At 40.8% G+C, this 17,710-nt stretch overlaps 1 protein-coding gene across 1 annotated transcript; it reads left to right on the forward strand.

Annotated features, from left to right (window-relative positions):
* LOC8060322 (homeobox protein knotted-1-like 1) lies at positions 7,636-14,582 on the forward strand. The gene is made up of 5 exons (XM_002455468.2): positions 7,636-8,149; positions 8,270-8,386; positions 8,562-8,709; positions 13,722-13,972; positions 14,057-14,582. Exons 1-5 carry the CDS (start codon positions 7,970-7,972, stop codon positions 14,243-14,245), a joined length of 885 nt encoding a protein of 294 aa, XP_002455513.1. The 5' UTR covers positions 7,636-7,969; the 3' UTR covers positions 14,246-14,582.

Genomic DNA, 17,710 nt, shown 5'->3' on the forward strand with positions numbered 1-17,710 from the left:
TTTAGAGACTCTCGAAGGAGTTGAATTTCCCAGGGCATTGAACGGCAAGTATCTAAAGAAATATTATCCTAGCATATGGGTTGATGCATAAAAGTTTAGAGTGCCGATAACATTCCTATCGGCTGGATCAAAGTATATCTGGGGCCGAACTCAATGTTTTAAAAGGTGCCAATAACAGTCCTATCGGCTAGACCAAAAATATCAGGAGTGTTTGGAAGAAAGGAGCAAGTATACCGCCGATGAAGAATTCACATGTTTAACAAAGCCTGGATCGTCGATATGGCACACAGACGGATCTGGTTGGCCTCTTCTATCTCCTTCATGTCATCATCGGCAGAGCCCTCCACTGGTTTCAGCTTCTTCTTCATCTGCAGTGTTTTGCGGGCTTGGACATTTCGCTCTTGTTCAAGAAGCTTGATCGCCTCAGGCAGCTGGCTTTCTTCTTGTTGAGCTTGGGACAAAGCTTCTTCTACCTATTTGAATTCTGCCAACAGGGCTTCTCTCTTTGCCGATAGATCAGAGATCTTGTGCTTCAGCGCATCTCCTAAGGACTTCAAGATGCCGATGCTCTTGTGCTTTTCATCGGCAAGGAGCTTCACTTTTATCATCTCTTCTGAGAGCTGGGTGTAATTAGCTCTATCGGCAAGGCGCTGAGCGGCCTTTTGATATTGAAGTTGCCGACTTTCTAAGTGAACAGCCTTGAAGAGAATCTCCTCGGCATCGGCAAGAATTTGGCCTCTGAGGGTCTTGAATAAGGCCTTGGCTGGATCGGAGTCGTCGACCAATTGGGCCATGTCTTGATAAAGGAGGGCCGATAATTCTTCTAACTTTGCTCTGATTTCTGCCGATGAGATTCTAATAACTCGAGAAGAACTTGCCTCCTCACCCTCATCCTCAGAGATCTCGATGGCGAAGGAGAACAAACTGTCGGGAGAATCCTGTTCCTGAGAAAGAAAACAAAATAAGTTATTCTATGATCAAGTACTGATGACAATGAAAGTAGAGATTGGATAACTCACTTGTTTTAGGGCTATTTCTCGCCTCTAACTAGATGACGTCGATGGAGCCACAGGCTGATCGGCTGGAATTGCCGATGGAACTATGTCAGCTGAAAGACTGACAGAAGTAATTAATAAAGTGAAAAATAGGTTCATCGGCAATAAAAGAAAACTGTGTTACCTTGAGGGGGTGCAGTACTTGTATGAATTGAGGAGACTACCAATGATATAATTAGGCTTGCTGGATCGGCGGTCTGCTCGTGTACATCAGCCGATGTTTCTTCTGGTTGAGGTTCCTCTGGCTGGAGTTCTTCTGCTTGGGGCTCTTCCTATGGCTAAGGAGGAGATGGCATCTGCTGTGCCTGGGCTTCTAGAGAAGAAGGGGATGATTCTATCGGGATCGGAGATACTGGGGGAGGAGAAGGCGTTACTGTTTTCTGGCGCTTTGCTTGTAATCTGGTACTCTTGGAGCCTTTTCTCTTTGGATGACTGGACTGGGGGGCATCGACAGTCGTACTTCTAGTCTTTGCCGATGTACCGGTGTGCTGATACAACAGTGAGAAGTTTATGAGTACAAATGTAATGAGTATAAGAATGGAATCGGTATGAGTAAAAGAATTCAAAAATTTACCTTGAAGGCTTGTGCTAAGGTAGAGGCAGCTACCGATGGGGATATCTTCGCCCGCTTGGTGGTAACTTTCTTGAGACGCACACCCCGATGCATTATAGCAGCCAAGGTTGGAGCGTTGTTGCCGATCAAAGAGATCGGGCCCGATGGAAGAAGCTCAATCGGCTTACCACTCCTGCTGACCAATGAGGGTGTGTCATCAACCTGCACGTAACAAGGGTAGTAAGATACCGATGAAAAGTAAAAGTGAAAGGATTAAAGTATTGGTTTAGAGTACTTACAGTATTATCAGGGACTTTGTACTGGGGGTCGATCATGCCACGGTACGTGAGAGCCGATGTACAGAATAGGTGTTCTTTCCATTCTTTCCACCACTATTTGTATGTTTGAGTGATGAAGAGAGCTGGAACCCAAGCCGATAGATCAACATCTGTATCGGCATTTGGTGGAAGTTAGGCTACTCTGATCCACTCGAGATGGTTGGTGATAGTTTCCCTTGGCTTTATCACATCGGCGTAGCAGAGTGCAATCGGCAGTTAGCCGAAAGCTAGTTGGCGAGCTAGTGCCGATGGGTTGTAGAACTCATAAGTCAGATTAGAAGCTTTCCCACTGCCAAAGAAGTTCACTGGTATAGCTCTTGGACTGATGACTACCATCATCACCTCATGATATTTATTGAGAGCGTCGTTAAAAGGGTGGAAAGTCAGGGGGAATCTGGTGTCTGGATCTTCATAAGGCATCCATGCCCGCTGTTCTCTGGTCAGCTCATACAGAGTTTGAAAGAATCGGCTAAACTGGTCTGCGTTACCACCTATGCCAGGCAAAACTATAGCGGCTTCGCCAAAGTTCAGAGGGGAACGAGTTGCCGATTCCTCTTCATCCAGTTCATAGTCCTCGGCTATATCCCTAGGGAAGCGTTGTGCGAAGAGGTCAAACTCAAGGTGCTTGTGCATATGGAGACTAAGCCACATATTGATGAACCACCAGGGACCCCCTAAGTTGCCGATGGGTTGACCAAGCAGTAGTTTCTGGGCTACCTGGTGGAGGAGGTGATAAGCAGAGCCGAGCAGGTATCGGCCAAGGGGAAATCGGCCATTATTAGCTAATCTTTCTGCTGTCGATAGGTAGACAGAAGTTGGTCCTGCCGATCGACCACAGAATACAAACTTATCTAGCCACATATTCAGGAAAGTGGTCTGCTCCTTTATACTGACAGGTCCTGTTCTACGATACTTCTGAATATACCCTGACCAACCGCCGATAGAACGAGTTTCCACCCTCGTACTAGGTTTGGTGTCAAACAGGTGGGTAGTATCGGCAGTGGATATATCTAAGCCAGTGAGCATAAGTACATCGGCAAGTGTAGGGGAAGCAGGGCCATGACCAAACACAAAAGCATTAAGTGTATCTGACCAGAAGTATGAGGCAGCTATCAGTAACGACTCATTTCTCTCCATATCGGCAAGAGACAATCTAATGCACTGATCCAGTTTCCGTTCACCCCATTGGACCTCATTTGAGTTACTGACTCTCAGAAACCAGTCCTTCCATCCCTTGGTAGGACTGGGCCTGGAACGGAAAGCATCTTTCCATAGATCTAAAGAGAAATTCTCGGCTCTAAAAGGGATTCTGTTTGTCTCCGCGTTTATAAGATCAGTGGGATCCAAGTTTCCTAGTGGACCAAGGCATTGGAGATGGGTTTGATCGGTAGGAATGACGATCTTATCGGCCAAATCCTAGAAATTTTTGGGAGTGAAAAGAAGAACAGAGAGAAAAAGGATTCGATAAGACAGATTGCGGATGAACAGGGATACAGTAAAAGTATAGGAAAAAGGGTAGTACGCTGACCTCAGGAACGACGAAGTTGATGGCCATCTCCTCGTAGGGGAGAAGATCGAAAACTTGGGAGTTGTTGAAGGAAGTTCTTGTTGGAGTTCTTGGAGCTCTCGAACAGTGCCGCCACCAGGAAAGTAAAGTTGGGGCTGTAGAATGATGCGATGGAAAAGGAGTACCCGAGAGGGAAGTATTTATAGGATAAAACGGACAAGGGCAAATCTGACTTATCTCTTTGCCGTATCCGTGAAATCCGAGGGTGTTCGGATGGATATGGTAACTGTTCGCACGATAATCAAGGGATTGCATAGGTGATTTGACAGCAAGCGGTCATGATTTTGGAGATATTTCACTGTGCAAGATCTCCTGGTCGGTCCATCGGCAGCTCCCTCTAACGGTAATATTGCCGATGGGCGAATAAAGTGGGGATGTCTAGTTTGGGAGGTTGAGGAATTCGAGGAATCTGCAGAAGAATCGGGCCAGGGTTGTTCGGCTTCAACGGTCTGTTGCCAAATTGGGAGAGTTAATTGCGGAAAGGCATCATTATTGCAGAGAATTTTGGAGCATTAATGATTTTATACTCCGAAATTGGGGGGCATGTGTTGACGCCGTTTTTGGACGCATACCCAGGGATCGGTAAAGGATAGATCAGCAGAAGGAACAACAGTAACTAGTCTACAGGGAAGTTGCCGATGAGGGTGCTTGCCGATGAAAAGACAGCTGAGTGTGACTAAGTCCAGAAGTGGTGACGCGTTCGTGCCGATGGTCAGTGTTAGTCATTGCCGATGGCTGTGATGAGAAGTCTGCCGATGACTCAGGAGGAGAACGTGAAGGTTGTCGATTGACCTGTAGTGGTGTCTCGGTCTGTTACGGAAGGATAGTTTTATGTTTTCCATAGATATTTAAATTCGTTTTGTATACGGATTCTGTTTAATTTGGGATTTGAGTCCTAGTCGTGTCTGATTGTAGCTCTTTGAGCAGGGTATAAATGTAGACCCTAGGGCCTTGTAATGAGATATCTATCAATCAATCAAACACAAGTTTTTACTCATATTCCAGCATCTACTTTTTTGACGACTTCGTCATATTTTCCTTTTTTATTACGAGTTCTTAGGAGTTCATCGACTTAAGCTCGGCGTATTCTCAAGTTCCGCGTGAGCACCTCTTGGCCGTGACATCCGGGCGCATCGCTGTTGTCGGGACCAAAGTGTTCGAGTTATCACCTTTGCCGATAGTAAGGTCAAATCGGCTGGCACGCCTTAACGTTTGAATCGGGTATTAGCTCTTTGTGTTTGCAGATCAACTTTTGCACCAACAAAAGTGACACTTAACAACCATCAACAAGCTTCCCCGCACTTTGACTTTTACTCGTCCTTGAGAAAAGGTTGGGCCACTGTAACCATAACTTTAGGACAAGTTGTCAATATAAAACCATTCATAGTCATACCTATATTGAGGGATTTAATGTGTCTACCATAAAACTTTAGGCGGTTGAAAAATTAAAGAGCTTGACATAGATTACATTTTTCCTTCAGCCATGCCAATTGGAGTTTTTGCATAAGTTTTAAAAAACATAGCTTAGCTTCTCCTTCATGTAGTACTCTCAAATCACTCATATATGTAGTATTTTTGGATCCTCACTAAGGCATTGAATGATTTATGCCTTCTTTTCATCCTAACTCTAATAAGCTTATATGGAGTTTATAGGTAATTCAAGGATGTGGCATACTTATCTTGCATATGTCGCTAAGTCAAAACTCAGATACATGGAGAGGAATGTCATATTCTTAGATCAAGATGTGCATGTGTGATATATATATATATATATATATATATATATATATATATATATATATATATATATATATATATATATATATATATATATTATGTGTATGTAGTGGCTATCCTAATTATACTTTGCTGCTTGATAACATGTCTTCCTATTTTGAAATATTAAAGAACTTTACTTAGAGAGCATGGGAAATCTTTTTCTTCTCTCTTTTTTTCAATTCTTTTCTTTGGACACTCTTCCCTTTTTTATTTTTCTTTTTACATAGCCATATGCCTTCTCTTTGCAACTAGGAAATTTTTGAGAAAGATAGTTACAAAAACTTGGAGCATTTATTCCTAACAAATTTCTTTTTGTGTTTTCTCCTAGTGTAGGAGTAAAACATTAAGTGGATGAAAAAACATGTTTTTGCGTACTCCCAATGTAGGAGAAGCAGATATATGTGGGTGTATGTGGTCTTGATCTTAGGAGTATGATAAACCTCTCAACACAGGTTAACAAGGTTTGACAAAACTCAATACAAAGCCAGTAGCTTATGAGCTAGTTTTCAATATGTAAATTATGTATGGCTCTAGTGGGATAATTTTTACTACAGAGGAGAAGCATAGCTATTAATTTTAAAATTTAAAATTAAATTATCCAATGATTAGACCTCAAGAATCATGTTCTCATTATTCTTGCTACATCACATTTCACAACAACTTAAGTGACACATGGTCCCTAAAATAAGTTCCCAATAATAGCAAGGTGTCTAGGAAAAGTGTTATGTGGATCTATCCTCAAGTCATGATAGCACTCGTCGCCCCATGCAGGAGAGAGGCGCGGTGAGGGGAGGGGAGGGGGGAACGCTGGTGGGAGAGAGGGGCGCCGGTAGCGGAGGGAGACACAGAGAGGAGAGGGGAGGGAGCGCGTCGACCTTGGCACTCGACTTCACGAGAGAGATAAGGGTGCAATGGCTCAGAGAGAGAGAGGAGTGCGAGTGCGGCTGGCGACTCAGAGAGAGAGAGAGAGTGGGTAGTCAAAACCCTAGGTTTAGTATATATGTGACTTTGGAACTGGATCTCTTAGGCTGGCGAGCTAGGCCTGATTTACCGAGAAGGTTGGAGCTAAAATGCCCACCTTGGTTAATGATTTACCGAGGCAGTTACATTAGGATGCCTGCCTCAATTAATATATATTAACTGAGATGGGCATTATAAGGGTGCCCGCCCCAGTTAATCTATTTTATGAGGCGGTTATTGTAACCGCCTTGGTTAATAAAAAATGACTGCCTCAGTTAATGTCTAAATTCTTGCCCGCCTTGGAGGGTTTTTTCAAAAGATCAGGGTAAACCATTTTTGTAGTAGTGCATCCAAGAGGGAGTGTTGTAAAACATACAGACTTAATCCAAGAAGGAAATCCTAGTCCGTTTGTACGTGGGCTAGCTCTTATCAAAACTATTAGGCCTTGACAGGACTATATGTATGTGGGAGCTTTATATTGTAATCAATATTATGAGAAATAAAGAATAGTATCTCTATCTTGTGTCTACTTGTTTTACTACTTTCATCTACTATATGTTGATTATGAGAGACGGAAAAGGAAAGATCTTAACCATGGACAATATGTTTTATAATAGTTTTTAGTATTGAGACTGCGCTTATCTTCTTACCCTCGGCACTATATGTTCCGCCGGTAGCATAATAAATCATAGTCTATTAGACCAGTCTCAATGGAGTTTCATTAGAGATTCATGCACGTGAAATATGCTGATACAACACTGTATTAATGAAGAGATCGATGATAAAAGTTTTACGAGAGTAGAGAGAGTTTTATCTCCATAAAACTCTTCTGTATTTGAAACTGTGTCATAAAACTTGCATTGAGGGTGGCCTTACAATGCACAAACATATTTAGTAATCATTATAAAAATTCCAACGAAGCTTGGATGACAATTTCACTTTCGCTTTATCTGCTTACCTTGAGACTATATATAAATATGTAATAATTCTTATACACGGGGGAGCATGGTGCGGGCCCTGCCTCAATTATTCTTCCAAAATAAGATATCCATCTAATATGGGATACAACATGTTTTCATTATTCTAATATAAAATTATGACTGAAACTAATAACAATGATAATAAAAGTTGCAAAAGAAATGTCTGTTCCCTTGGGATGAAAACCAAATTCAATTTGAGATGAGAGACGATCAGCTGCATCCTTATAGGGGGCATCCTTCCAAATCCCGGAACAGACAAGGGTCCAACCATGCCAATTACTTAACAAATCAATCAATAAGATAGTTACTTAACAAATCAATCAATAAGATCGATAACAACAATCCGTATCCAAGAGATGAACAGTCAAATTCCTCACCCCTCCCAACCTTCTCCTTTTCCACATAGAATACTCCACACCTCCACCCTCCCCTTTCCCATCCCTCTCTCTCTCTCTCTTTCCGGGGGGGCTCCTGGCTCCATCTATCCACCTGCAGATATCACAAGCTTTTCCTGCTGCAGCAGCACCTGCAGCTTCTCCGTCTGCAGTACAAGCAGCTGCTAAATTCCCCATAAGCCTCTGGCTTCCTGCCCCCCTCACTTTCTTGGAAGCCCAGCACCACACGAGGATCATTCACTCACTACAGTGGCGTACTAGAATACCACTTGTGCGCACACAGCAGCAGCAGCCGCCGTGCATAGTTGTGATGTACAGGTAGTAGCAGCCGCGCTCGGCTCCATGGAGGATCTGTACAGCATCCACCCAGGGATCTCGCGGGTCGGCGGCGCGGCGAGCGAGGCGTCCGTCGCCGGCGTCGGCGGCCCCTCGCCGTCGGATCTGACGGAGCTCATGAAGGCGCAGATCGCCAGCCACCCTCGCTACCCCTCCCTCCTCTCCGCCTACATCGAGTGCCGCAAGGTGCGTGCGACGTCTACGTGCGGGGATCTTCTTGATTCTGGGCTAGCTGTACTGTGCTGTGCTGTGCATGCCAAGAATATGATCGATGATCCATGTTCAATTTAATTTCCTGTTTTCAAGGTGGGAGCACCTCCGCAGGTGGCGTCGCTGCTGGAGGAGGTCAGCCGGGACCGGGAGAGGCGCCCCGGCGCCGGCGCCGGGGAGATCGGCGTCGATCCCGAGCTCGACGAGTTCATGGTCTGCTCTTGGGTCAGCTAGCGTCGTGTATAATCTATCTATATATGTTATCTAAATAGATAAATAAAGGGGGTAATTAGACGAAAATCTATACCTAATTGCAGCGGATTTACTTGTTCCTAATCGTCTGTTATTACATGTGTGCACGCGCTCTCTGGCGTGCTTGTGATTCCAGGACTCCTACTGCCGGGTGCTGGTGCGGTACAAGGAGGAGCTGTCGCGGCCGTTCGACGAGGCCGCGTCGTTCCTGAGCAGCATCCAGGCGCAGCTCAGCAACCTCTGCAGCGCCGGCAGCTCGCCGGCGGCGACCGCCACGCACTCCGGTGAGGAAATCAAAATCAAACCCACGCACACGCACGCATCTCTACATGTCCCGGCACAAGTTTTCTATGGCGAATAAACGCAAATATTCCGGACGCTACGTCGCGTTGCACGCTGGTTTTGTGCGTGAGCGTGCGTTTTGTTCCCGTGTGTGTGTATCAAAAGACGCAAGCCTCTGCAAGGATTCATGTGCATGCGTGTGCGTGTGTTCTTGCTTACTGAAGGGTCAAATCCTGTCCATGCAAATGGGGTACAGGGGTGTCAGTGCTAGGCTGTGAGTAAAAAGTATTTGGGAGGGAGCTTGTTTGTGTAGGGTTTTGTCCAAGTTGTGTAGGCTCTTCCTCCTCTTTCATCCTGCTACCTTCTCTCTCTCATAGTAGGCTTTATAGGCCGTGTGATGGAACTTGAGAATGCTGTGGTGGCAGTGACCTTTCTTGGATTGGCTATGGCCTTCCCGGCCCATGGCAGAATCTTGGTCTGGCCCTGCAGCTTGCGTTATTACCAGAGGACTAGTGCAGGTGAACTGCGTGGAGAAATGTCTTGTGAGGAAAAAGGTCCACTCCGAGCTACTCGTGCTCACGAGATCTCTACGGATTCGCTTGTTGTACATCGACATGACATATCATATCGTCACAGTAGTGGTAAATTTCTGGTTGTGTTCTCTGGTTTTTTTAGCTTATCTTACTTTATTACCGCCGCGACATTCCCCCTCTTCTTTTTCTGTAAAGAGTTCTGCCCCGGAGAGGGGGAGGGCGGGGAAATGCAGGCATTTAGGCTTTCCCCATGCAATTGCACTACGGGAGCTAGGATATTAGTGTTAACCATTTCATGACTAGGATAATGTACCCAACAATTTTGTATAGATTCACTATTTTATGGAGGTAGGCAAAATCAGTTTTCTCTCCTACTAGTACAACAAGAGTTTTTCTACCTTAATATAAACGGATCATTAGTGTGGTAGAGTCTTGGGTGCATGACTCCATCCAACAGTGTCCATCTATTTAGATGTTTGTAGTTTGGTGGATGTATATATCCCTAATCTGTACATAGGGACGGTGGAAAGTTATTATTCTTTGTATAGAAAACCATAAGCGGATAATTTGGAGTCCAAAACACAGATAGAGCCTTTAAACAGACGTGTTTCTTGATGACGTGTGGAATACATTTAACGATAAACCTAAGAGCAGTACTATCTGTCAGTGTTATTATTAATCCAATGCCAACAAGGGGAAAGATTTTATGAAGGTGCACACAATAAAAATTTTACTATTATAAAGAAAATCAAGTTGCTGGTTTCTAAAGTGAAATTCTCTCGGGGCAAAAAGTGAAACATATATATGGACTAATAAGACGCTTTAATAATGTCCTGTCGAATCCTTGCTCAGAACTCTGAAGAGCTACAGCTTACAGGCAGTATAATAAAAAAAGATAATATTGTGTGCATGTTACTCGATTGGTTGGTCCGGGTTCTTGGTAGCAATATTATGGGCATCAATATTTTATAAGGCCTTGTTTAGTTCCCACTAAAATCCAAAAAGTTTTCAAGATTTCCCATCATATCGAATCTTGCGGCACATGCATGAAGCACTAAATATAGACGAAAACAAAAACTAATTACACAGTTTGCCTGTAAATCACGAGACGAATCTTTTGACCCTAGTTAGTTTATGATTGGACAATATTTACCACAAACAAACGAAAGTGCTACAGTAGCGAAATCCAAAAATTTTTCACATCTAAACAAGGCCTAAGTAAATAACAGCAATGCTATGCTTTGACTTGACAAGACCTACAAGTACCCATTTATGTGATGCATACTTCTTTTCGGTAATGGGAGATGTATATACCCTGCATCTTTTAGCCTATGGTCAACAACAGACATACACGGCAATCATCCAAGAAAACTTGCTATATTTTGTGCATGCATGTGCCTGATGGCCTTTAGAAAACGAATATGGGGCTGGCTAGAGCTGATCCACAACTTTGTTGACATGCATGAGGTTTTTGAAATTTTCGTCCTCTGTGAAAGAGTGAAATTTTATATACTATTTCCTGCCCCTGCCCCCCCAAAAAAAAGATCATCTCACAAATGATGAAATTGTACCATATGGTCTGTAAAAAACTACACAAATCATGTATTCAGGTATTTGTAGGGGCAGGCCCGATCTGCATAAGGTGCAGTACACTGTCGTGACCTCTCTGAATTAATCTTATATCACACGGATTAATGCACAAAGGTTATGCATCAAATAATGCTAACTAGGTGCAAAAAACAAGAATTTTGTTTTCCATAGCTATAGTTAAGTGTGTAGTCACAGTATCTGTGTTTCTATTTTTTAAAAACAGGGTCACTTATGCATGTAAACCTACTTGCCAATATTATCTTGTACATTTCTGACAGGGCTGAACTTAGTTTGTACAAAATTAAAAAAAAAAAGATGTTGTTTGCATGTACTTGATCCTGGTAAAAATAATTGGAAACTTTGACTTTTTCCTTCGAACTTTGACCGTATTTCCTGTCATAAATGCTATATCATTGTTCTATGATCCATCTGTAATTGTTATATTTATATGTCATAATGCTCACTACAAGAATTTCTCATAAAACCTCCAACAATATCTGTCTAATGGAATTAGTATAATCTTGTTTAGGAAGTACTAGTTTCAAATGCATGTGCATGCATGAGAGTTTGTGTCTGAGTTGTTTGATTAGTTCATCAAGGACCAGTGATTTGTCCAGTTGAGTCAAAAGGAAATGAAAATAGGTTTAAGTCCTATCTCTTGGGGAAAACTCATGTCCTTGGTGAATTTTGCAGTTATCTTCTACTTCTCCCACTTTGAGCGCAACATAATCATGTGTGTTTGCGGCTAGATGACATCGGTTTTATTACTAGATCATGTTGATAGGTGCATCCTTCCTTTGGATCGTAGTATCTTTACCTATGTGGCCCATAGGAACAAATGATTGAACATATTAGGATCCTATGAGAGAGAGAGAGAGAGAGGTTTACATGTTATATTTCTTCCAAAGTTCCTCCGGATTGAGACGGCCCGCATGAATCTCTCTCTCTCTCTCTCTCCCCCCCCCTCTGGGAAAGTTGCTAACATACATTTTTGACAGGAATTCAAATAGAGAGGAGAGGGAAGAAAATTTCAAAGAGGTCCACCTGATGTTAGATTTCCTCCAAAATTTATATGGAGTTTCTTAGGGTTCCAATCCAAAGGGCAATATATGGTTTTTTTTTCTTATAGGGGTGGATCCCTACAAAGTTTCATGTTATGAACCTTTGTGTAAGAAAGTCAGTTATTGGCTTGTAGATTTCAAGAATAAATTACTAATAAGTTAATAGCTCTACAGAGCCAAAACCAACAACAACCATATGTCTGTATAGATAATATATTTCAATCAATCTAGGGCCACAGGAGGTGATAGATGATGTACTGTTGTGGCAAGTTTATAACACAATTTCATTGAGGGAAGAATGGTCTGCAATAAGATCATATGTTTCAGATTTTGTTTTTACATCAAACTTCCTAGTGTGTTGTGTGTGTTTCCTGGAATACTCTTCCATCATCTAAAAAAAATACACTGAAAAAGTGTAGGCAGATGTGTTATGACTGGAAGATTATCTTAGGCTCTTTGCTCATAGGAAATTATGAAATATGATTGGAGTTTGTGCCATATGAACTCAGATGGTGACTGCCGGAGATGGTGACTTCCGGGTGATTTGAGTCAAATAAACCTGTTTAACTTTTACCAGCTCTGTCCATTTTTAATTGTGAATCTTGATCTGCGCTTCTGGAAAATAAGATCTGGAAATGCTACCATCCTATGCATTATTGGTCATGCCATATAATAACAATAACTTTTCTGCTAGTGACAAAAGGCAGGACCATAGGGCCTATTCTTCTTTTTTGAAAAAAAAAATCAATACTGGATTTCTAAAGAAATAGTTTATGGATTCTTGTTGAGTGGGATGAAAGGAAAAATAAACAATGAAAATGCACTTTTTTGGTGGGACATGTAAAATATTTATTTGTAGTTTTTGTGCTATGGTGGATCATGTAATGAAGTACTCAAAGAAGATCTGGTAGTCACACAATCAGATCTGCAAGATTTTGCATACTTCTCCCAATGAAAAAGTGTTTGATATGGAAATAGGTCTTCTCATATTTGTCTGTTAGAAGCAAGATTCAGTTTTGGGATGGTGAGAACTTTGAGGTGGACCATTGGTGGTCCAAAGCTGGTATTAGTATGTGAGAGTTTTGAGCTTAGGTTGACAAATTATGTTACGGACTATTTATCAGATCTTGTTAAAGCTAGATATTTGTTGAAAAACAGTTTTGCTATCCAGTTTAGCAGTTATTTTGATGGAAACATGTCTCTACGCAGAAGTTTTTGTACTGGATCACGTGACAGCTTCTATAGAATGGACTTATGTGCCATCCCAACATCATTTCATTTGGAAGCTTAATGCTTAACAAGGCCTTTTCTGTCTGACCTTATGTTGCTACCAGCCGAAGGCCCAAAAGCTAATAACTTGTGTCTGTTTCTATGCGATAAAGAATATGACACATGTATTACTGAAATGTCAAAGATGACTTTAGAGGTACATTGGTTTAGAAAGAAAATCATTTCTGAAGGTACTCATTGTTTCTTTCTTTTTGGCCTCCAATCATGTTTCAGAGATGAGAAAACTATGTTCACACATGATAATTGTCGTGGATTTACCACAACTGATGGATATGATGCATGTCCATATTTTCATGCAATGACTGCATGAACAAGTACCAGTAGTTCCCTAGTGTGTAACTCCCAAAATTATAGACTGTATAGGCAAATGATTCCTATGTTGGGAAATGTTACTAGGCCTTATTACATGGGAACATCATTAACATGTGTTTGTTTCAGTACATTCTACTCAGCTTGTTTGCAAAACATACTTTCAGGTGATATGTGGATGCCTAGACTTCTTGTAAGTGGTTTATTGCTGACTTGATCTTTCCTTCCCAGATGACATGATGGGGTCGTCTGAGGATGAGCAGTGCTCAGGGGACACTGATGTGCCAGACATAGGGCAAGAACATAGCTCTCGCTTAGCTGACCACGAACTCAAGGAAATGCTTCTTAAGAAGTACAGTGGATGCCTCAGCCGTCTTCGTTCGGAGTTCCTGAAGAAGCGGAAGAAAGGGAAGCTACCGAAGGATGCACGGACAGTATTACTAGAGTGGTGGAACACTCACTACCGCTGGCCTTATCCTACGGTAGGCACCAAACAACCTGAACCTGGTGTGCTGTAAGCCTGTAACAATTGTCTGATATGTAATCTGATGTTGTGCTTCTGACAGGAGGAAGATAAGGTGAGGCTTGCAGCGATGACCGGTCTCGACCCAAAGCAGATCAACAATTGGTTCATCAACCAGAGGAAGAGGCATTGGAAACCATCGGAGGACATGCGGTTCGCGCTCATGGAGGGTGTTGCGGGTGGATCTTCTGGGACAACACTCTACTTCGATACAGGCACAATTGGACCCTGAATCACACACCACTTGGAATGACAATTGGCCAACTCAATCAGTAGTAAGACCTGGCATGTGAAGTGACGATCTGCCCGGTCAAAATTGACAATAAATCTGTTGGGCTGAGGTTGATCAGATTAGTCAGTTGCCCCATTATTTTACAAGTTCATGTGTATATGGTGCCATCGTATCAAAACAAACTGTATGTATGGGCGGATTGAGGAGACCTGCAAAAGCATTTTTAATTAGTAGTTTCACGTATTGGCTCATGGATCTGTAATACTCGCTACCCAATTTAATTGTTAGATAGGTTGAAGGGCTTATAAAGTTAAATTTACTTCTGCTCTTTCATTCATTATTCTGTTTCTGACCACATTTGGTATTTTTGTTTTCGTTATGGTCTTCCGATGTTTAGCAGTTATCAGAGTGGTTCATTAAAACAACGTTCGTTGTTTCAGAATCATGTGCTGTTGTACATATTGGATACACTTTTTAGTTGCAAATTTCAGGCAGAACTGAGCAGGCAGTTACAGGAAAACAATCGTTGTATCAGTTGTGTAGTAGGGGAAAACGCATAACAGGGTATGATAACCTGACGCTAAGTTTTATACTGCTGTAAAGACATCATCAATTTATGGCTTGGACATACGATCGAGGTGATCTAGTACATTTTGGCTAGAAAAATTAGAAGCGATTGATCCATATGACTGCCTTACTCTTTGAATGAATAAGATTACAAATGATTCGTATAAAACTATAAACATAAACAATAGAACCGAGCCATCAATTTTGTAGGATGAACTCATCACTGGGCACAGTGTTAGAAGTTTTAGGCTGGCCCAAATAATAATTATAAATAAATCTAAAGCCTACTCACACATGCATGGTTTGGTTGGTGACTTTAGTTCCACGTTGCTACTCTAGGACTGAAGTAGTAAGACCGACTTAAATAGTTGAGTTGTCTTCAACTAATTGTAGCTATTGTGGAGAGAAAAATAAAGGTACACATGTGCGTGCTTGCTCGCCTCATTGGGCCACGCGATGGATATGGGTGCGGGCGCGCAACATGTGCGTGAATAGTCCGGTGATTTGCATGAAAAAAATTAGGTTGGCTTATTTTAGTATAAGCAATTATTCTCGTATTAACGGTTACAGACAATTTCTCTCCTCCATCGATGGTCTGCTTCGTCTATTTTTGTGTTATCTCTAATGTCGACAACCGCACGTAAAAATGTCTATACTTTCTTCTTAGGCTTCTTCTATAACTAGCACTAGAGAGTTTGAGTTTGCCTCGGATCGTAATGCTAGTGTTAAATCGCACATCTATGATATATATTGTTGTTCTTTTTCTCAATATATATCGGAATTTATTATGCGTCACTAAACTGCTATTATTTCAAGGTTAATCCATCGAACCAAACACCATGTCGCAGAACACGAAGATCTCTAGCTTTTTCTTTTAGCTCACGAAGATCTCTAGCTTTTTTTTTTTTGAGCTCACGAAGATCTCTAGCTGACACTCTTGCATTGGTGCATGACTGCATGGTTAATTTCCAACGCAAACCACCCCAAGGCTATGTCATGACAAAAAATCTGTATATATTTTTTTTCACTTAGTTGGAACTACACAAGATGCTGCGTGGGTTTTTCGAAAACATATCTGCTGCGTGACTATACTATTTTAACCTTGAATACCTTCCGGAGGGAGTTAGATCTTGTTTTTGCATTCTCTATGATCCAATCAAGTTGCAGGATAACGTGAAAAGAAAAAGATATTAAGGCCTTGTTTAGTTTCCAAAAAATTTTGCTAAATTTGTCAGATTCTCCGTCACATTAAATCTTGTGGCATATATATGTAGCATTAAATATAGATAAAAAATTAACTAACTGTACAGTTTGCCTGTAATTTACGAGACGAATTTTTTGAGCCTAGTTAGTCTATAATTGGATAATATTTATCAAATACAAACGAAAGTGCTATAATACCCATTTTGCAAAAAAAAAAAACTAAACAAGGCCTAAGAGAAAATAACACAGAGAGAGAAAAGGTGCAGGGAATTTCTCCAATGGATCTATTTTCCTGTAGGACAAAAGGGTTTGGAAAAAGTCTACTTTTCCTCCTCCAACTTTCACGAAAGTCTGTTTTGTCTCTCTTAATTTCAAAACCGGGCAAACCATCTCCCTCAACTTTTCAAATTGTACATTTTATCTCCCTAGAGCGGTTTCAAAGGCGGTTTTACTACAGTGAATGATGGTTTTGCTACAGTGATGGTGGTTTTGTCTTTTTTTATTTATAATTATTTTGGCTGAATTTTTGAAAAATCATAATAAATCATAGAAAAATCATAAAATAGAAAATCAAATTTTGTTGGACTCCACATAAGTAGATCTACACGATAAACATATAATATGGTATACTTTGATACAAAGTTTTTTCTATAAAGGGTTTGTATTTTTCTTTTTTATTTATTTTGGCTAAATCTTTGAAAAATCATAGTAAATTACAGAAAAAGCATAAAATAGTAAACCAATTTTGTTAGGCTCCACATGAGCATATCTACACAGTAAATATATAATACGGTATGCTTTAATACAAATTTTTTGTTGTAGCTTCGGATCTATGCTTTTCTGTAATTAATTAAAATAATTCATAGTTGTAGCTTCTATAATTATTTTGTCAGACTAAAGCATATCCATATTATATGTTCATTGTGTATATATACTCATGTAGAGTCTAAGAAAATTAGATTTTCTATTTTACGATTTTTCTATGATTTACTATGATTTTTCAAATATTCAGCCAAATAAATAAAAAAAGACAAAGACAAAACCTTTATAGTAAAAACTTTGTACTAAAGCATATTATATTATATATTTAGTGTGTAGATCTACTTATGTGGAGGCCAACAAAATTGGATTTTCTATTATATAATTTTTCTGTGATTTATTATGATTTTTCAAATATTTAGCCGAAATAATTAAAAAAAAGAAAAAGGACAAATCCGCCGTCACTGTAGCAAAACCACCATTCACTATAGCAAAATCACCTTCGAAACTGCTTCATGGAGGTAAAAATGCACGATTTGAAAAGTTGAGGAAGATGGTTTGTCCGGTTTTAGAGTTGAGGGAAGAAAAGTGAACTTTCGTAAAAATTTGGAGAGGAAAAGTAGACTTTTTCCAAAGGGTTTAGTTATTCCTTACTTGGACAAAAGGGTTCATTAGCCCAATACACATACCAGGCAGGTTGGGCAATCAGAACTCCTGGGCTAGATGGCCCATGTGGCATGTCTTACGAATATTAATTTATGATGAAACTTTTTTTGCCAAGCCAAAAATAGCTTAAATTTACAATATAAGTCTATAGAAATACTCCCTTCGTCCCTGAATAAATAATGTTTCAAGTTAAACTTTTTAAACTTTGACAGAATTTCTAGAAAAAATGCAAAGATTTTGGTATCAAATTAGTAACATTAGATTTATCAT

Source organism: Sorghum bicolor, chromosome 3, assembly GCF_000003195.3.
Source record: "Sorghum bicolor cultivar BTx623 chromosome 3, Sorghum_bicolor_NCBIv3, whole genome shotgun sequence".
Classification (NCBI taxonomy): domain Eukaryota; kingdom Viridiplantae; phylum Streptophyta; class Magnoliopsida; order Poales; family Poaceae; genus Sorghum; species Sorghum bicolor.

Coding starts and splice junctions, on each gene's coding strand:
- LOC8060322 (XM_002455468.2), top strand. CDS start 7,970: ATGGAGGATCTGTACAGCATCCACCCAGGGATCTCGCGGGTCGGCGGC. Junction 8,150..8,269: donor CCTACATCGAGTGCCGCAAG/GTGCGTGCGACG, acceptor CCTGTTTTCAAG/GTGGGAGCACCTCCGCAGGT. Junction 8,387..8,561: donor CCGAGCTCGACGAGTTCATG/GTCTGCTCTTGG, acceptor TTGTGATTCCAG/GACTCCTACTGCCGGGTGCT.